Below are 22,360 nucleotides of genomic sequence, written 5' to 3' on the forward strand. Positions count from 1 at the left end.
CCTCTTTTGAACTCTGGTGTATCACCCATAATGTTGAGTGCATTGCAAATTTTGAGCAAAACTGTGCTCTTACCCTGCTAATTAAATCTTCATACTCTACTCTTACTGTCTCTGTTCTTGTCCAGCCTGGTTTTGGAAATGGTGCCAAAATGTTCATGCATAGCTACTCCAGAGAGTTTTATTGCATTGATAACGCTTCTCTACATGGACAAGATGAATTAAAATGAATGCCTACAAACATTGGGAAATCTAACATATCTATAAAGGAAAATTTGCTACTATATTTTAGTGACAACAAACAAATCTTTTTTCTTTTAGTGATATATGGGTGGATGAAATTCCCCAATTGCAAGAAAACAGTATAACACTGGTGCAACTGAAGGCCTTATGATTTAAAGTAGCCATCAATATAATTAAAAATCAACTAATCAGAATCCCAGTTTCCACTGGGCGGGAAATTCTGGATATCTTAAGGCCAAGCTCTAATAATCATGTTTAAACACGCATTATTTAAGTTCTAGAAACAGCAGATTTTCTATAAGTCACCTTAAAAACAAAGGTTCAGTAAAGCAAATGCTTTTTATTAAGGCATTAAAATGTAAAGTATATGAAGGCATAGAGTGGCTCTTCATTAAGAGATTTTAAATAGCAGATTTTTTTTGCTTTGTCGTGGTTCTATTGTATACAGAAGCAATTATTTTACTAAAAAACCTTAAAAAATCCTTAAAGGGTGTATATGTAATAGAATGTAAACTCAGGATCAGAGACCTGTGTCGTGTATGAGGTGCATGGGGGCATTATGGATTTGATGGTGAAAAAATCTGCCCTAGAGGGGTAGCTTATGGTCAAGCACAGGGGTCACTTTTCTGTAAACTATTTAACAAAAATGTTCTTTAAGTGTTATTTAGTATAGGCAGTGGTTTGTGATTAACCACAAATATTTACATCATATTATTTTACTTAAAATAAATGTTAAAAAGTTATATATATATATTAGCAGACATCTTTGTGTACATTATTCCAAATAGAACTTAGAAATATGGATCTATGTAACAGTTAAAAGGTTTTCTTAATCGTTTTTCTGTCACTGTCCAGTGAAAAACGTGTATCTCTAAAACATCAACTTTACAGAAGAGAGATAAAACCTTTTTAACTGTCAGTGTAAATCAGTGTAAAAAGTTTATATTAGGTAAATTTGGAGAATTTATATAGTCCATACACACACATATTTTAACAAAGTTTAAAGGACACTTTGTGTAATCTAATTATATACTAAATTAAAAATTGACAAAAATGGATAAACTTGTTTTTTCATTGGACAATGACAAAATACACTTAAAGAGCCATTTTGGCCTGGAGAGTACACCTTTAAAATACTTGTCTGTTCTTAAATGGTAAAGCAAACTCAAAGACCCATTTGAATGTGTATATATATTGTTTCTGTATGTCTGGTGTAAATAATTAAAATATATATTTAAATATATAACACTATATTTGGTCTCACTGTCTAAAAGTCAAAGAAATATTTTATTACTATTTAGATCCCCTTTTTGCTAAAAGTGCAAAAAGCTAATAAACGGGGGGCAGTTTCCCAAAGGCACCAAGGCATTCATAAACTATTAGTATGGAGAGAGAGAGAGAGAGAGAGAGAGAGACAGACAGACAGACAGACAGAGAGTGATCTGCTATTTAAGAAATAAGATTTTGGAAAATCCACCCAGGTATTGTAGAATAAATAATAGTCTTTTATTTTATAAAATGTAGAAAGTTATTATTGTTAAGTTATTAATCAGGACTGTGAGGTCTTTTACTGCAGTCTCTGAGCTCTGAGCAGCAGATCGTGTCCCAGTGAAGCGCTGTAGAGCCATCCTGGTTTCTGCTGTGCTGATTTTGCTGTTTCTAACCCATCTCTGCTTAGTTTTGTTCAATATTGATATTTCTCTGGGAGCTCGTGCTCATTTGAGCTACACTGGATTCTCCAGTAAAACCAGTAAATGTATATAAAACAAGAACAGCTCGAAGAACCGTATGGGTGACCATAACATTAACTCTTCTGACTTCTGAGGGTTAAATTACCGTTTTTTAATGGTTTAGAATTGTTCTAGCTCCACTGTGGAACACGATCAGTTCTATGTAAAACCCTACTGGCTGTGGACGCACAATAAATTATAGTGGTTGTAAAATAAATTTAAGTGTTACATTATTTTTAACATTGAGTGTTACCAAACAGTGTGGATTTAACACTAGCAGTGTTTATTTAACACTCGCACGCTTTACTGTGAGCAGCTGGGCTTCTTCACACTGAAGCCCGCGAGACTGCTGGAGTCTGAGCGCGAGACTGGGTGATCCAGAGGCTCAGGCGCATTATTCTCACTTCCAGCTCAAGCAGTACGTTTCAAATTTTAAACAACACGGCGTATAATGATAATAATAATAATAATAATAATAATAATAATAATAATAATAATAATAATAATAATAATAATAATAATAATAATAATAATGCATTAATTATCGCATTACTATTTAATTAAAATTTTATATTTTTTATCAGTGATAGTAGTAGTAGTACACATTTATGAAATTATTATAGTAACTTGCAGTCAATGGGGAGAGTTTGTATTAAGCTCTTAAAGAAGACCATGTCCTGATTTAAACCATGTCCTGATTTATTTTTGACACTTTAATTTTCAGTATATAAAATATTATGCTGCCTGTGATCGGGCAGTACGTTTTTAATTTCTAATAATCAGAGGGAAATTTAAAAATGTAAAACTAAAAAAGATAAAAAGCACATTTCCATTACAAAACGGTACAGTTTAAGATGAGACATCGCTTCACTCAGTTACCGTAATACGAGTCAACGTGAGGTCCTCATTAATGTAGCAATACCTACCAATAGAGTCAGCGTGTAAATGCGCCTGTGTAACATCGCTGAAATGTCTCTTCGCTTGCTCTCTTAGCGCTGACTAATAAAACGAATAAAATCTAAACCATCAATTAAATAACATCGAATATAAAAATCACGAATAAACGAATAAAGAAATGGCGTTTACACAATGAAACAACGAATTGATGTTTATTTTCTTCTTTCATTTCATTTCGTTCTTTTTTTTGTTTAGTCTTTAAATGACATCTTAATTATAACTCGAAAAAAACACAGTATAAAACGAAGTAAACAAATAACACCATTTTGTTACGTTTTCGTTCATCAAAGATTTCAGAACACTGTGTTTGGCATGCTTTTCACCGTATTTTATCATTTACTATAATTTATTTTCTCGATTTTTTATTTCTGTGTTGTTGTTGTTGTTAATCGTTGATTTGAGTTCAGAGGTGTAGTTAAGAAATTCGGAGAAACTAAAGAAAAACAGAATTTTGAAAATGAAAAATTTATTACAACAGATTCCTCTTTACAGTGTAGAAATAGTGAACATCTTTAAAATATGACTGTGGGATATTAAATCATTCAACACACCCACACACACACACGCAGGAAATTGAAAGTGAATACCACTGACTTTTCCTGCTTTTCCTTTATACTATTTAACATTTACATGAACTTCAGTCAAATTTACATCCTTCTGTACACACACTCAAATTCACATTTTTAGTGCAGGGTGAACACCCGAACACACACACACAGTCACACACCCCTATACACACACACTCACACACAGTGTAGATTTGAGGCAGAATGGTCAATCTAAAACCTAAACAACAAATCCAAACACTGACCGAACATTTCAAGTAAAATCATGACCAAAAAGGAGACTTGTTGTGCACGTGTGTGTATCCGCGCGCGCGTCTGTGCTGCAGTTTGCTTCACTGAATTGCTGTATGGTGATTTTAAACGTTAAAATAAAATGTGCGTTTTTGGTTAATAAATCTGGGGCTGTTGTATATTTTACATGTTATTTTTTAGCTCATATTTTTGCTGAACAGAATGTGAGACGGAACGGTGCTGTTTATTGAGCGGAGCTCAGTAGTAAATTGAAAATGTATTAAAATTAAAAAGGTTGAGCTTGTATTTGAAACAGTAAGGACAGATGCCAGAATCCAGCGAGGAGATGAATGCAAAAACGTGCCTTGCGCTAAAAATAAGCGCTCACAATACGCGCTCACATTATGTGCTCACAAGGTGCGCGCGACCGAAACGAATGTGTGCTTTACTGAATCTGGCCAAAGCAGAGCAGGACCTTTTAGGCTCCTGACCCAAATGGGAAGCTGATATATGAAGGATGGTGCTTATAAATTCTTAATAATTTTTTTCACCTTAGATTTCACAGCGGATAATATCTACTATATCACAAAGTCTATCGTTCTGAAGGACTTTCTTTTATACCTCGCAGCTCTGAGACTGAGGCGCTAATTTACTGCTGTTAAAGTCAGTAAATGCAGCGGAATGTGGATTCAGCCTCCACCCTTTCAGTCCGATCCTCCCGATGAATAAGGATGAGGGAGAGAAGTGTGTTTAGTTTTCATCCACACGGATCATAAACTGCGCACTCGACCGCTGCAACTGTTTCAGACCAACCCTGGATCTTTTTACTCTTTTTTTCTGCTTTTATTTTCCACTGTTTTCCACTTCTCCTGCAGTATATCTGTGAGGTTCAGCTCCTGCGTTGCCTTAGTGTAGCTCAAACCTCTCAATTTAGAACTACTTGTTTTCTGCAACATATAGGGCGAATTTAAAAAAGTACAAGCATTTTCACTAGAATTAAAGAGATCCACACTATTACTTCACAATATTAATAATGCACTAAATGTATCCAAGATTAAAGTAAAATATTGGGTAGATATCATCTGTTTTGCCACCTAATACACTTTGCATTACATGATTTTGCACATCTTGCAGTTTGCTCTATTGTGCATGTGGGCTTTGTGATGACAACTGTGAAGAGATATACTTTGCAGCCCTAAACTGCAGCATTTTATTTTGCACCACAAGAATCCAAAAAGAGGTCTTCAGATTTCAGATCTTAAGCTCCAGTTATAATGTTTGCTGTTGTGTCCCAGAAAAAGAAAAAATAATAATTTCTACTCAACCAATTTCAACCTCTAATTACCTTCTAAATTTATTATTATATATGGAGTACCAATTATCTGATTGGCCTTACAAACAAAAACAAAACCACAACAGAAACCCCTCAGAGCCAAACAAATCAGAATGAATGGGAGGGGCTAAACTGTATTATATTGAATATGTAGAGATATGTATTATGTACATGAGTTGGTTCTCATGACAGATAAACAAAGAAATCTTAAAACAATATTTACATTTTACTTCAAACTCATTTATTACAAAAACAAGACGATGAAAATTCAGTTTTCCAAGATAGTGATGCTTAAAGTAGCAATCTAAAGCCATCTGTTGATGTATTTTGTTGGGGCGAAAAGCTTTAGAAATACTACAAGCACAAGCGTTTTGGCGCATAAACTTCAGGGCGAAGTTCGAAGGAGTCCAGATAGCTCCCATTGCTAACTTTATTGCCACAGAAGAATCCTGGAGAACCTGCAGAGAACCATTTATGGAAAAGACAACTGTGCAAATAAGAAGAATCTTTTTACCGTATATGTTTTCTTTACATTGTGTGAAGGTTCTATAAACTCCTGCTTCTTGTTCCTCTCTTCTTCAGGGAAATAAAATAGGTTCTTCTATGGCATTGCTCAGAGAACTCTTAGTGCACCTTTGTGTCTTTCTCTGTGTGTGTGTGTGTGTGTGTGTGTGTTTCAGTTTATCCACAGTGAGAAAAAGTGTCCAGACGTTCTGGTCCTCATGATCAAATATGACGCAAATAAATAAATAATAATAATAATAATCCAAATAAACAATGCAGTCATGTTTAAACAAACAAACTGAGCAGGCCTGGTCTCAGACAGACCTTTCATTAGTCTTTCTTTTAGAGTTTTTAAGCTCCTCTGGTGGTCCCGTGTTGGTGTGTATCTCCAGGCTGGGTCTGGGCAGGTGGGGAGGGAGGGCGTGGGGGTCCGGAGCACCATGCAGAGCGAAGAGTGAGCATGTGTGTGTGGTCTAACGAGGACAGGTGCTTTGAGTTGGTCTGTAGCGCTCCTCGGCCAGTGCTGGAGCTTCCCGAAGAGCTGCTGTGAAAACCTATAACAGGAAGAGAAAAAAAATATATATTGTTTTATTTGCTCTAACTGATTTCTCACAACAATCATAGAAACAAACACACATCTCAGGAAGAAAGAAATCTAAGGGGAGATATTAAAATATGCAGACATACAAAAGGAGGAGAGTGGTGATTACTGCTTATTGATTTATTTAATGTATGTACATGCATTTTTAATAAAGTGAAAAGGTGCATGTGACATGCCTGCATAAGACTAGTGTGTGTGTGTGTGTTTAACTGGTGAAGCTAAGTATATTACACAATCACCAAATAATACTTGGACTTTTGCTAATTTTACACAAGCGCTATTAGACTAACTAGTAAAATAACCTTATAGAATTAAGATGGTTTATAAGTTGCCTTTTTCTCCCTTAAATGGAGCAGCAGTTACATTCAACTCTAGCAAAAATCTAGGGAAGATGGAAGAAGCTGACGAATAATACTGTGGTCCATTTCAACTTGGATGTCAGTATCTCTAAATTTCAGGATCCAAGATGGATGCATTAAACATCAACAGTAATAAAAGCAGTACAGTTTGTTAACACTTCTATCTGTTTGTGCGTCATTCATTTAGTTGTACACACAGTAGTGTCTAACTATCTGTGAACATATTTTATGGTGTTTTTGGAGTATTACAAAAATGCTAACCTGGAGGAAAGAATGGGAGATAGAAAGTGGGACAAGTTTTTAGATTGATTTGACATAAAACTCTGGTAAATGACTGCCTAACCAGCGGTGGAAAATGTCAACGTCTTTAACTATCATTTGGAAACTGTGTAAATAAAATATAAATCCAGTGTATTATTTGAATGTTTAACTTGAATGCAGTCATCTCCAGTGTGACATCATTCACAACTCTGACATTCGATTTCTTAATTAAATTAAACAAAGAACAATAATACATCTATGGAGTAGTTAAGTTATAGTTGCTATGTATATAAGAATTAGTTGCTATGTCAAAAATGTGGTTATTGATACTGCATAACACACTGTTGAGTTCCCATCAAACAGCAGGGTGTAGGTTTATGAATGCTATTACTGTATAAAACTTTAAAAAAACATTGCAACAGCTTGTCAAAAACTATAAATCCTAACACATATGACAACTGGTTAGTAATACCTTTGCAACCACCAAGCAATGTCTTAGCCTTCAATAGAAACCAACTGGGACACCCACCATAGCAACCATTTGGCAACCATGTAAGGACACCCTATCATTTCCTTTATTATATCCCAGCAGTGACATAGAGTACTAGCACACCATTGCATCTTTGTAGCCACACACTGGCAACCACTTAACAGTTTGCTTAAACAGAGGAAACACTCTGCATATTTTATATTTATTATAATAATTTGCTATTAATATTATTACTCATGCTGCTCATATTGATACCTACATGTACAATTCTGCATTCTTTAAATAGTAACCCTACACTATAAAAACTAGACTTCATTCAAACACACACACACACACACAGATTACTGCGAAGTGTCCTGTGTTAATGAAGCACGCTCATTAGTGCCCTTAGATCAGCATATGGTGTTTCTGCCATCTGGAGAAATATCTCTTCGCATGGAGCTATTGCAGTAAGTGCTCAGTGATAATTCAATTATAAAAAAACATTGGGATTAAATAGTGTGGAAATGATTTAGACTGGGTTTGTGTAGTTGGAGCAGACGAAGCCTGTGTGTGTGTGTGTATTTCCATTTGTGTCAGACCCCCCCTTCATTATCTGAATGGGGGTGGGGGTTGTTATGAGGGGGTGTGTGTGGGTGTGATTGCCCCGGTGTGGCAGGGGTGTGGACGCGGAGCTTATTTCCATATAAAAAGCTCTATTAATCAAGGTAAGTGTCATTAGAGTGTGGCTCATTGGGTGCTGCAGTGTGCGTGTGTGTGTGTGTGCGGATTAAATAAAGCTCAGCCTGCCCGCCGCCCCGGGCTCGCCATATATCTTTATTTGTGGAGTTTCAGTGACAGCGGCAGGAGCAGGAGGAATATTATCCCCAACCTCTAATCACATTTACCAGCCAGAGACAGCGACGGGAAAGGAGGAGCGAAGAAGTGAAAGCGTTCAGCAGTGCTGAATACTCACCCTGTTCATGGTGCCGGTCTGGAGGGTTACATGTAGTGCCACTGTCCGTCCATGCCCATGTTCATGCCCATACCACCCATTGGACCTGCTAGATCAAAACACACATCATCAGCTTCAGAACAATCTAACCTCTGATACAAGCTTTATTTAAATTTTATATGTTCTATATCTTTTTAATTGCACTGCTTCAATAATGAGGACTAGTTTAACTTGTGTGGGTTTAATACATAGAAACCATCTTAATTTTTTACCAATTGTACACTAATTTTCCAACCTCTATTTTTCTTAAAATTGAGCAAATTAATTCTGTTACTGTGACTTTAAGAATGATTTATGTGTACTAGCTCTGCTATGATTGATTGTCCTGTATTGTACTTAATTAAAAATCAGTTTGGGCTGAAACACTGCTGACAAATTAAGTGTAAATAGGTAGGAGCAAATTGTTGTGTTTGGGTGGAGCTAAACTATTGTAGGTAAAATTGGTCATGCTAAATCAAAATGGTAGAGCTAAACAGCTGTAGAGTGTATAGGTGGAGCTAAACATCTGTAGAGTGAATAGGTTTAGCTAAACAGCTGTAGAGTGAATAGGTGGAGCTAAACTACTGTAGATTAAATGGGTGGAGCTAAATTGATGAAGGGTAAATGGGTGGAATTAAAGAATTCTAGACCATCAGTGAAGATACATTTTGTAAACTGAATGGGTGGGGCTGTACAGTTATAAACTTAATAGGTGGAGCTAAACTGTTGTAATCTGAATTGGGTGGGGCGGGGAAAAAGGTGGAGCTAAACAGCTGTAGAGTGAATAGGTGGAGCTAAACAGCTGAAGAGTGAATAGGTGGCACTAAACAGCTGTAGAGTAAATAGGTGGAGCAAAACTGCTGTAGAGTAAATATGTGGAGCTAAACTGCAGTAGAGTAAATGGGTGGAGTTAAAGAATTCTAAACCATCAGTGGAGATACATTTTGTAAACTGAATGGGTGAGGCTGAACAGTTATAAACTTAATAGGTGGAGCTAAACTGTTGTAATCTGAAATGGGTGAGGCTAAAACGAAAGGGTGGAGTTAAACAGCTGTAGAGTGAATGGGTGGGGCTAAATTGTTGCTGACTTACCATGTGGAGCTAAACTGCTGTAGAATGAATGGTTGGGCTAAACTAAATAATCTAGCTAAAGTTAAATACGCGGGTAATAATATTTACTTGCAGTGTAACACTGCACTTTTTTTAAATGATAAAGAGATGCTGCTGTTTTTTTTACATACCTGCAGGTCGTAGACCCATATGCTGCTGACCATCCAGAACAAAGCCTCCCATTGGCTGCCCATCCGGACTGTACGGGGTTCCCTGGCTCACTAGAGAGTAAAATAAGAGAACACATGAGATCATCACAGACAGTGAAGAGGAGGATGATGCAGAATAAAGCTGAAGGTGCGCTAGGAGTTACCTGCTCTGTTGGACTGGTCAATCATGGGCTGAACTATCCTTCTCCTGGCATTAATAAACCTGACAGAAAAAAAAAACATCAAAAACAGAAAAAGCAACATTAAAACACCAAAGAACAAGGTTATGGTTATTTTTGTTTAGTGAAGTTCAGTAAAGCAGTGTTAACATTCTGGGAGTGATACACAGTGAATAGAGCGCCTCCTATTGGTGTCTATATTTGTCTGGTGTCTGGTGTATAATACGCACTCATAAAAATAAAAGGGGATTTAAAGGGTTCTTTGCCTTAGAAGTAAAGACCATACTGGGTTCCATAAAGAACCATGTCTGTAGTAGAGATATCTGATATCTGAGTGTTAAGATCCTTAATATTGGTAGAGATTCTTTACATCAAATGCTGGTTCTTTAGACATCTAACATGGTTCTTTTATCTAATACAGTAGCATCTGAATTTAATACAGTTAAAAGGAGCCTATAAATTGTCTGTGCATTAATATGTTAATTTCTGCAAATTTGCAAAATGTAATATATATACATATAACCTTAGAGCAGATATGGCGTATAAGATTGCATTAATCAAAAACAGACTAACTTGAACCCTGGGCCGGATTCCATAATTAAAAATTCAAAATCTTACACTAAAGACTAGTATACAGGAAGCTAACAGAGTCCACAGTGATTCATAAGTTGTGCACAACAATTATTTTATCAATTTATTGTATAATGTATGGACCTAACCTTAGTCATCACCTGAAATGAAACAGACAACAGAGACGTTTTGTTCTGAACTTTCCTTTTTCACATTAGCAGCTAATCCTCATCACTAGTGCTGTTCAGCTTATTCAGTTTTTGTCTAAATGCTGGTTTTAATGCTGTCTAATCATCTTTAAGCAGAGGAAGTGTCACTGTAAGCTCACAAATGAGAAGACAGTCAGGGGTCTGTGGTCTCTCACCAGTTATTCACTTGGAGGATGGTGAGGCCTGTGTCCTGAGCTAGCTGCTTCTTCTGTTCTTCAGAGGGGTAGGGGTGCTGAGAGAGAGAAAGAACGAGAGAGAGAGAGAGAGAGAGAGAGAGAGAGAGAAGCTCTGTTAATTAAGCTGATATAATTTGGAAGTTTACTTGGTTGTGGCACTGCTAGAATTTAAACCTTTTACCCCTTAATGATAGAGCAACACAGACATAACACATCCATGTTTAACTAATACAGATTGATCTGGAGATCAGGGTTAAATTAACACATACATGGAAAACGTACCCTAACTGAAGCTGTCCATGTTCATGTCACTTTTAATAATATGCAAGAAATGTATTCATTTTACCACCTTAGCACACAATCATGTGGCATCAAGATATTGACATCATCGTCATCAGTGTGACCTCTTATCACTGTTGTGCACTGAACAGCTGTTTGACATCATGTGACATTATTTGACGTGAGATGACAAATGATGGTGTGGAGCTGAAAGGGACACATAGTGTGCTTTGTGTGGGTGTGAATGGAAGTCAACCTCTGCTGCCCCCCCGCTAGCTCTCGCTAGCCATCACTAGCCCTTCTTGGCCCCTACAAGACTTTGTAGACCACCATTGGTCCATAATGTTCTCCATTACATCTAGTAGCCCTCACTGGCCCCCATAAGCCTTCATTGGCCTTCACTGGCTCATACCTGCACCCATTAGCTTCTATTGGCTTTTACTTCCCTTGTCTGGTCCCCACTAGCCCTTCATTGGCCTCCACTAGCCCTGCTTGGACCCCACTAGCCCTCTTTGGCCCCCCATTTGCACTTGCATGCCCCCACAAGCCCCCGTTGGCCCCCCACTAACCCTTGTTGGCCCCCAGTAGCCTTTCCTGCATTTGGGCTGGGGGGCTGGGGGGTTGGGGTAGGGAAGAATGGCAGATGGCAGACTGGACTTAGTCTCACATGTGTGTCTGAGAGAGAGAGAGACCTTCCATAGACTCACTCTCTCTCTCAGCCTCTCTCACCCTGATTAGACCTGGTATTAGCACTAATGATGCTCCATGCTCACCTCCTGGCTTGCTGGTTGTCATTCGTGTGATGAATGACTGTAAGCACCGCCTCTTTTTTTCACCCCAGTGACCCCCTCCACACACACCACATACAGATAACCCCCACCTACATTCTAGAGGTCAGGGCTCCCTCTGGGTTCCTAACAAAACCCCTTCTTACTGACCTAATGGCTTCTGACCACTTAAAACAACAATATCTTCTTATATATAGTTATAACAGATGTGTGCTGCTATATACATAGTTATATCACAATTCAATATACAGGTATATATAGTTTTAACAATAATGCATATAGCTATACCAGTAAAGGGTAACAAATGTGTTATACACAGTTTTAACAGAGGTATAATATGATTATAACAATTATAAAATGGTATGCACGGCTCAGTCTACAGTAACAACAGTCATTTGCTGCTGTTCAAACAGTTTTTATAGGAATCTGATTCTAGATGTACAGTTATAAAAGAAATTTGCAGATGGATAAAATTTGTGAATGGATATAAATTTTTGCTCATTATTATACAATTATAACAGTACTGTGCTGTTGATTTGTTTTAAAAGAAAGGTGCTATAATGTATATGTATAACAGTAATTCACTGCTGACTATACAGTTATAACATGAATTTGCTGCTGACTATAAAATTAAAACAGTAATTAACCACTGACTATACACTTTTAAAAGTAGTGTGTTGTTAAATATGCATTTAAAGCACACAATCTATTTAAATCCTCTACTTCTTTCTTGAGGAAGCTCTTTATTGTGACTGCTCATTGAGCAATGAGTTTTCCTAATAAATGGCACCTTGAGCTGAAAGTAGCACTGAACAAAACATAATCCTAAATCCTTTCCTTTTTTTCTTTCCTGCTTAAGAAATTGGTTTGAAAAAGGGAATGAGGAAAAGGGATAAGTCAATTAGGCCCCTTTTTAAGGATTAGAACAAATTGAGGATGTGGGAAAAAGAGGCAAAAGAAAAAAAATCTTAGAAACAGGACTAAAACGTGAGAGATACAATACAACCTCTGCCAACTTACAGCAAATATGCTGTTACTACATTTAGTGTAAACAACATACAATAACAGATTGTTAGCTATAAAAATAACCAGATTTATATTAGCATATTTAAAAATTAAACAGGAAATCCTAAAACATAATAAAGTCTATTAAAGATTACTAAGCAACAACACACAGTTTGATGTGGGGGATGATGTTTTTGGAATATTGCTAGCAACATGCTAAATACTATTGTTCAAAACTACATTTGCATCTGTTCATTAATATAAAATTAAATTTGCATTTGCTGCTAAAATTATGATAATGAGGTACCAGTTGAAACATCATGCTGCCAAAATATAACTTGAAATATTAAATATAAAATCTAAATAATATTTGAATCCAAGCTGTATTATTTATTATTACAACAAAACTAAAATGTTTGTGTACATTTAAGGTGAAAATTGTGTCAATGTATTTTTTTAATAGGTTAAACTCTCATTTAAATTTTAGTCCTGGTACATCAAACAAAGATGAAATAACTGAACCGACTGAGTGCTGGGGAGATTCCACTGTGTATCAGCAGTGCGCTCTCAGTCTGCCTCTCTGCATTAGATTCATGAATGAACACGGACAGGTTTTGGATCAGATCTGTCTGCACACCCTGCATGTGGTAGCCACTGCCTTTATCATTCCTGAAGTAGGTGCCTTTCCCAAGCATCTCTCTCGCTCAAAAAAAAAAAAATAATTACAATAGAAATATATTTTCTCCCATTGGTCACTCCTTCATACACAGAACAGAAGGTCTAACAAGGTCTAACATGTCAAATTAATTACCAACACAATTAAGAATCAACCAAGATTTAATAGTCATTGTTCACCGCTGATGATAATGACTCTCCCCAGGTCCTACATTACCTAAATATACATAAGCAGGTACAAGACCAAATACTGGGAGGTTAAATTAAGTTCTTAATCTTTATTCAAACTTAATGCAACTTTTTAAGAAAAGAAAATGTTAAGGTTAACTTTACATTAAGGCTAATGTAAAATCCAGATTTTCTACTGGTCCATTTCTCAGGAAGTTTTGTTTTTCATTTACAATTGTTAGATTCATATTATGTCCAACAGAGAGGATATGTTAGATGCTAGTGAATTTGGAAGTTGTTGTACTTACTGTGAGGTGCTGGAAGAGCCAAGCCCGCATGATGTTTGTTGCCACTTTGGGAAAAATCCCTCGCTTCTTCTGTCTTTTCTTGTCTGGGTCGTCCTCGTCTGTTCCCGGGGATGCTAAGTTGTTTTCTAGACCATCTCCTAAAAAAGGAAAATGAACCAATATGGTTAATAAACAAATTACATAATTCTCTGGACGTATTAAGCAGTCACATGATTAAAAATAATAATATAACACCCTCATTTTTTCCCCTTTATTTGTGCCATTTAAGCTATTCCGGTCCAGTCAATAACTGGAAATTGTACAAAATCAAGCGTAAAAAATTTAGCAGTAAACTGCCTCGGCCTTTAAAGAAAAAAAATTACCTAAGAACTGAAATATTTTAGTATTGTGAAAGAAAAAGTCATATATTGTTGAAAAAAGAACAAACAAAAAGAAAACAGCTTAGAGAGCAGTGAGTATTGTTCCCTACACCTTTAAAAGACTCTTGGAAACTGGAAAAAAAACTTTAGCACAGCTTAACTTTGGATTAAGTCTAAATTTCAGCAATGAGAAGAAGATTAAGAGGTCTGACAGGTGAAGTACTGTGATAAAGTCATTGCTAACATAAGAAAATTAAAAAGCAGCTTGTCTGAGCCATACAGCACTGCTACTGGGCAGCTACAAAATAAGGTGTTCTAAAACTTTTGATCGGTAGTGTATAGGTAAAAAATAAGCCAGTAGTCACACTTTCCATACTGTTTCCCTGCTGTTTCGCCTGGTACACTTAAAAAAAGGATGTAAAAATTAAAATGATCTAATTTGTAATAGTAAGATGAATGATATTAATGGAAGAAAGAAAGATTAATGCACAGAGTGAGAAATGACACAGACAGAGAAAGCCTCGCCATGAGACAGAGAGAAAGATTTAGACTTATCAGAGACCAAATTCACAAACATGAAGTGACTGGAAGTGAACATGGCCTTATTTACATTTGCAAAAAAAGAAAAGAAAAACTATATCTGCATTGCAGACTAATCAAGACTGAGAATGGAGGTCAAATCTCTCTCTCCTTCTCTCTCTCTCTCTCTCTCTGTAGGACACACTCTGTTGTTATTAATTCAATGTGAGCTGTGTGTTTGACGTGGAGTAATGAGTGCTGCTCGGCCGTGGCTGATGTAGCGAGCGGGAAGCTGGACCAGGAACCCGACTCAGTAAAGAGAATTCCTGATATGCTTCAGCAGAGCGAACACACTGCAGACAAACAGCACGGACACGTAAATAACACAGACTAATGCTAACACTGTGCTTAGCAGCTAATGATTAGCTTAGCATTATAGAGCCACTCTTAAGGAACATTAAAACAGTTGACTTTGAGAATTATCTTATAATATTTTGAGAAAAAAGATGTATGGAATGGCATAAATCGGAATATTTAAAGAGAATTGTAGGTTAACTACATGGGCTGTAGTTTGGATGGATCTGTTACAGGGCTGCTGTGATTACCATTAGTTAGCTACATTTCTAACCTGCTACTTATTGATGCTCCGTTGTTACAGTTAGATAGTAAAGTGTACAGATTTTGCCATGGTGGCGCCACTAGGGGTAGCCTAGTCTTACTGTGTGCGAGATGCCTCCAGTGTCTGGAGAGCAGACCCTATTTTGCGGAGCTGTTCTGCTGCTTTTACTTCAGATATTGCGACTAAAGAAATGTAAATACTATCAATTTCAGTCATGAATTAAAGAAATTAACCTTTTACTGATACAGGATGTCTGTGTTATATAAACCATATCAAGATCAAATTTACTGTGAAGCATGATGTGTTAGTCTCTACGATGTGGAATTGTGTTTATTGATTTTTTTACGTTGTTTACGTAATATTACGACTTTATTCTTATAGTATAACTTTATTCTTGTAATATTATGACTTAATTCTTGTAATATTATGATTTTAATCTCAAAATGCCATTCCCACGTCTTTTTTCACACGACCCTAAAATGCCTTCGTAAAAATAAACACATTACATTCTTTTAAAAATAAGGAAATATATGGAATGTGTTACTTAACCACTGGAGCTCTTAGGCTAACGTAGCTAACAAGTAATAAAAGTTCAAATTCGGCTAGTTAGCAATAGCCTGCCTCCTATATTTGTAGCACTGTGCTGTGAAATTTACGATCAAGATTTAGTAAATACATCTCTACACAGTTTTACGCAAACTCTTTCTCTGCCTTTCTGTCTCTCTCTCTCAGTCTTCTATCTTCCTCTCTCACTCTGTCTCTCTCTCTCTCTTTCTCTCTCCCTCCTGCATTAATTGTGTATCAGCAGAGATGATTCACTTTTAACAGTCATGCTTATTTCTCAGGGCCTGAGGGCAGAGATGCCTTGAAAGCTTGCCTGGAGGGTGTGTGTGAATAATGCATCTGAGAACACACCCTCCCCACACCCCCCTCGAGGCGGGACAGGGACCTCTCTTTCCTCCTCGCTCGCCCCGACACGTCTCCTTCTTTTTGGGGATGCATCAATCAAAGCAGTGTATACGCTCCATATTCACACATTAATATTTTACCTAATGAATAATGACATTCAGATTGGTTGGGGGGGGCGGTGGTGGTCGGAGAAAGGGTGGGGAGGGGGGTGTATGTGGTGGGAGGTGAGTCTGACCGATGGTGTAATCAAAGCGCAAACACAGGACACTGTCTGGGATCCTGCTTCAGAAAAGTTATTGTTTGTTTAATTCAACTCAATAAAGCTTTATTGGCACAACTATGGTTGGTCTACAGTAAATAAATATTGTATAATCATAACAATTTTAAACTTACATTTTGTTTTTAATGGAATACTCCAACTTTTTACACAAGAAAATTTGGTATATCCATTTATAACCATTTATAAGGGGTATTTCATGAATTGACAAAATGCAATTAAGCAGTTAAGGTATAAACACAGTAATTTCGGATTGGGTTTGATGTAAAATGTTCAGTTTTAAATAAAGTTTAAGATTCAGAATTTGTCACACTGGTGGGGAATGCAACAAGACCTCTGAAGTTCTAAAGGCTCCCTCACAGAAAAGCATTGTACCAATTTTTTCTAAAAACAGTTTGGTGCCTGAGACACTATTCGTACGCAAGTCCTGAGATGACTTTGAACCTTGAATATTTTAAAATTTAATTTCTGATAGTAAACAAAATGGCTATACCACTTCTGTTTTCACGATGACCCCAGATTTCTATTTACACGACTATAAAGAAATCAGTAAGTGTATTTCTAACTAACTAAATATGCCTCATCAAGTAAACATCAAATGGAACAATTCTGTCCATATTTATGAAAGTAAATGCACTAAATTTAGTGCGAGGGTGAGAAATGCCACAGGCTGTATTCTGGCTGGTCTAATGTGAGAAAAATCTCAAAATATATACTCTGTATCATCTCAGTTTTTACCCAAACGAAGGGATGAATTTTTATTGTACTTTTCATGTGTTCTGTTTCTTCTGATTTGAATACAGATATCAGAAAATATACACACCAAAGAGAATGTCATATTTGTATTATTGAAATAAAATAAGTTTAAACTGGTTCAACTGTTAGCATTTACAGGTTATTATGCATTATAAACATAAACCACATATTCCACCTTCAGTTTAATGATATTTCCCACAGATTTGTACACAACTTCACCAGATGGTTGCAATCAGGTCTGTTACAATCTTGTGGACTGTGGGAAACGTCTGAGATGATTTAATCAATACTCTTTTTTAATAACTCCAGAAACCACAGCACAGTATGGCCACAACACTGACCTGTTACTGACCCTCACTTTATCATTTCAGTGATTTTACACACATAACACTGCGGTCTCTACTGTCATCAGAAGAACGAGGGAGCAAGGAAGAGAGGGAGACAGAACTGTGGAGATGAAAAACATGATGGAAAGAAAAACAAGGGAAAGAAACAAAGGAATAAGACCAGAAGCAAAGAAAGAAAGAAAGAAAGAAAAAAGATAAAAGACAGAGTGAAAGAGAAGAGAATGAAAGAAGCTCATTACGTCTGAGGGTCTGAGGAAGCCCCTCCGCCCCCTCTTTCCCCTCCTTCCCTTTTTTTTCTGCTGCTCCAGAAAGGGAAGGCCTCGGGGCACGTCCAGCCCGGCGCTAATCGTTTCTGACTGTTCCCTGGCAACTGGCTCCGTGCTCCCGTGTGTGTGACGGTGTTGGGTTTAAAGCCCCCGCTCCGCACGCGCCTCTCAGAGGGGGGCGCCGTGCTGCAGGGAGAAAAAGCTACAGCATGCCCCCGGGCCATTTGGAGCAAAAACAGCACCTCAAGATATGCAGAAGGAACTGCCTGCCTTCACCCACCACTACACACCGGACTGCTACAGAGAGAGTCCGGCAAATAATCACATTACAGCCAAACGTCATCAGTGTACACAGTGAAGGAGTACGAACAGACAACATACCGGTGCTCCTAGTTACACATGTCGATCAGAGACTGACGATTTAAGACTACTGCAACTTACACAATTTAAGACAAGACAACGTGAGACTGAAGTGAAATTCTGGTCCATTTCAACCATCCTGGGTCATCATTTGAAAGAGTGTGCTTTGCTAAGTGGTTACTGGGGGCTGCAATGGTATCTCAGATGGTTGATAAGTGGTTACTATGCTATGCTTAGTAGTACTGTTGGTGTTGATAGGTTGCTACTATGGTATCCCATAAGGTTTTAAAGGGTTTGCTATGTATTTTAACTGGCTGCATAGGTGTTGGTAGGTCGCTACCATGGTATCTCAGATGGTTGTAAAGTGTTTGCTCTGCTATCACAAATGGTTGCACTGGTGTTACAAGATTCCCGATATGGCATCGCTGGTGGTTGTTAAGTGGTTGAAATGCCATCCCAAACAGTTTCCCTGGTGTAAACAGCTGACTACTGTGGTATCTCAGGTGGTTGCAAGTGTGTCGCGATGTGGTTGGTGAGATAAGGTCCACTTAAATTGTGTTGGAGCATCAGTTATGGCATTGGTGTCCCAGATATTTATAAATTGGTTACTATGCTATCCCAAGTGGCTGCTATGGCATATCATATAGTTGTTAAAGGTTTGCTATGCGATCCCAAGTGGTTGCGCTGGTGTTTATATAAGGCTGCTGTGGTATCATATGTAGTATCAATTTTGTTGAGGCAGGAATATAATGCATGATATGAACACCTAATGCTAACCTGTATAAAGGACAGATGATGGCCTACAGAAGCTTCTGAGGGAACCTGGGAGAACCTGAAGGACTGAGATGTGTGTGAGTGGCTGCAGCGGGGCTGCAGAAGATCCGACTGTATTCAGCCATGGCTGTGTGTTTTCTGCGCTGAGGCTGGCTGAGCCGAGCTGGACGTGAGGTTGTCAGATTGCTTAGCGGGGAAGGAGATGGATGCAGATAGATGTGTGTCCTGAAGCCAGCAGGGCTGATGAGCGCCACCCCGCACGCATCACAGACCAAATCCTGTTTGCTTGCCTAATGAGCTCAGCGCGACCTCAATCTATCACTGGCTGTACTGCTTAATGTTAGAAATGATTCACAAACACACGCACACACACACACACACACACACACACACACACACACACACTCTCGGCCAGATGCAACAGCCTGGATAATTACATACACACACACACACACACATATTCCTGAACACTGTGCGGGCAAACCACACCACTGTTTTACTCCCGCTAATCGTTTCCCTTAAAGCATATTGATTATGTGCTGCTGGGGGGAGATATCGCTCCCCTGTGGTGCATCAGATCATCAGAGGTGGATAAAAAATCAAATGTTTACAAATACAGTAAATATTACAGTTCAAGGGCTATTATCTCCATGATGTGCAAGTTTACATTATTATTATTGTACTAATTATTAATAGTTAGCATTTTCAATTTATTTTGCTGATATTGTGCATTTGTCACACTGCAAATGCTTCATGCATCCCAAAAAAGGCATAATAAAAAAAAGTGTATATATATTATTATATAGGATATTATAATTCTATAAATAAATAAATAAATAAATATTATATTTAAAATATTATTATGTTATAAACTTTAAGCAAGAAAGTTTTTGTTTACTAATAAAGCAGTTATTAGTTCTTCTTCTCATTATTAATAATAGTAGTAGTAGTAGTAGTAGCAGCAATAATAGTAGCAGTGATGGCAGCAATAATAATAATAATAATAATAATAATAATAATAATAATAATAATAATAATAATAATAATAATAATAATAATAATAATAATAATAATAATAATAATAATATGAAGAAGAATCACTGACAATTCCAACAACAGGAATCCTGCTGTATAAAATGTTACTACTTTGTACTACTGTTTTACTACTCAACATAATTTCATAATTAATCACATAATTATTCATTACATCAGCTCAGTATCAGATGTTTTTTTTTTTCATTATGAAAATTAAATATATATATTTTTTTCTCCATAAAAAATATTAAAAATGTACATGATGAGAATATAAACGCAAGTCTAACTGTAATTAAAAATACAATGATATTTACAATCTGCACTTTCTTCCCTGTCCCACTGCTTGTTATACTAAAACTACCACAGAGAAATGATTTACAGAGAATGACAGCAGGCCTGCTGTATGTGAACACTGATGCTCTGATGCAGTATCTGAGGGTTGTTGACACCACACTGGGTTTCAGCTAAAAATCACAAAAGCTTTCCGGGGTTTTCCTTTCACTTCCCTTTGTTTTTCCTCAGGTCTTTGTGACGAACATTCCTAAGCGTGGAATTCCTGCATGCGCTTGGATGTTTGGGATTCTCCTGCTTGCATGCTTCCCACACACACACACACACACTGCGGTGATGTCACACACAGGGGGTGCCACATGAAAGGTGAACCGCTGCTTCCACAAGAGAGAGAGAGCTGGAGGCAAAGCAGCCGAGAGAAAACCATGGATACACACACCCGACCACACACTTCACACACACGCTAGACCTCGAGGCTCCCTCTGGATCAAACCACAGTAACGGAAACATGGAGATCAGACTTACAGGGCCACTGGAGCTGCGTCCTACCGCATACTACTAATGTAAACACTAAATTAAAGGGGGATCCGACTGTTTTATTAAAATTCTGTACGTAATTTAATGGATGAGATTAATTCTGAGCGACATGACTGAAAAACATTTCTCGATATGCATATCTCGAAATATAATAATGTATGATCAAACCATAAAAAAGTTAAATGCTAAAGTATCAGTATTTATTTATGTAACATGTAAAAACATAACATACTGGATATTTAAATAATAACATTTAAATATTTTTTTTATTTTTTATAATAATAAAATTTCTTTGATTTTACCAAATTGAAAACCTCATAAATATATGAGGAAATATAAACAAGAGGAAGATGGATGATCACAAGCCATGAAACCAAGATGAACTGCTTGATTTTTTGCACCAGGAGTGGCATAAAGTTATATAAAAGCAGTGTGTAAGACTGGTGGAGTAGAACATGCAAAGATGGATGAAAACTGTGATTAAAAACCAGGGTTATTCCACCAAACATTGATTTCTGAACTCTTAAAACTTTATGAATATGAATTTGTTTTCTTTGCATTATTTGAGGTCTGAAAGCTCTGCATCTTTTTTATTTCAGCCATTTCTCATTTTCTGCAAATAAGTGTATATATATATATATATATATATATATATATATATATATATATATATATATATATAATTTTATAATGTATATATAATATGTTTTCTCAATCACAGTCATGAATGTAATTTTCACCATATCACAAACCACCAACTGTTCCATATCATATAGTACACAATATCATAAAAATGTTTGACACAATAAAATAAATTTTATTCTCATATTGTGATAATAGCAATATTATTTTGCTACTATTATTATAGAGTTTTGGCATAGCACTGTTTGCTAAATAGATAAACTTTTATATTTGTTGGGGGTTTCTACTGTTATATTTATCCCAAATAAAACCATGATTAGTATTTTGTTGCAGTTATAGTTCTTAAAATTAATTTACTTAGCCACAGCTACAAGTGTTTATTTCTGCCCAGCAAAAAATATATATGTAGGTGGGCACTCTGATCTGTCATGCTAATCCGTGGGCGTGGGCAGCAGTGACTGCTGTTTGACCTCTCAGTCTTTTCTGAGGCTCAGCACTGTTTACTCTGCGCTCTTTACGAATGATAAAGAGGTTAGAAGTCTTTAGCCCTGCTCCTGACCTGCTCTGCTCTGATCAGCCCTTCCTCTATTGAAGCTCCTGTTTAAAGTAGTGTAGCGTCCTGTGGGGCCTGCAGGGGGCGTCCCTCCCCCCCTTACAACCCCACCCATCCCAAACCCATACAATACATTCGCTTAGCGGTCAAAAGGTCACAGGCCTTGAGTGTCCCTGCTGTGGTTTTAAAAATCACACCAGGCTCTTCCCTTCACAAGCACAAGCACACACACCCGCACGGTAACACTTTAAAAAC

The 22,360-nt window shown here is 37.1% G+C and overlaps 1 protein-coding gene across 2 annotated transcripts in view; it reads right to left on the reverse strand.

The window, feature by feature from the left end:
• Positions 1–5,264: 5,264 nt before the first annotated feature.
• The window catches only part of meis2b (Meis homeobox 2b), a 28,642-nt gene continuing 11,546 nt past the window's right edge, over positions 5,265–22,360 (reverse strand). Inside the window, exons 8-13 of one of the 2 annotated variants that reach the window (XM_007252939.4) lie at positions 13,862–13,998; positions 10,618–10,694; positions 9,669–9,727; positions 9,487–9,576; positions 8,228–8,312; positions 5,265–6,115 (exon numbers count right to left, since the gene is read on the reverse strand). In XM_007252939.4, coding sequence (XP_007253001.1) covers positions 8,254–8,312; positions 9,487–9,576; positions 9,669–9,727; positions 10,618–10,694; positions 13,862–13,998 — 422 coding nt within the window. In that variant the 3' untranslated portion in view covers positions 5,265–6,115; positions 8,228–8,253. Of the gene's footprint in view, positions 6,116–8,227; positions 8,316–9,486; positions 9,577–9,668; positions 9,728–10,617; positions 10,695–13,861; positions 13,999–22,360 lie in introns of both variants that reach the window. The other variant, XM_015606810.3, reaches the window with a different exon arrangement.

Source organism: Astyanax mexicanus, chromosome 1 (genome assembly GCF_023375975.1).
Source record: "Astyanax mexicanus isolate ESR-SI-001 chromosome 1, AstMex3_surface, whole genome shotgun sequence".
Lineage (NCBI taxonomy): Eukaryota > Metazoa > Chordata > Actinopteri > Characiformes > Acestrorhamphidae > Astyanax > Astyanax mexicanus.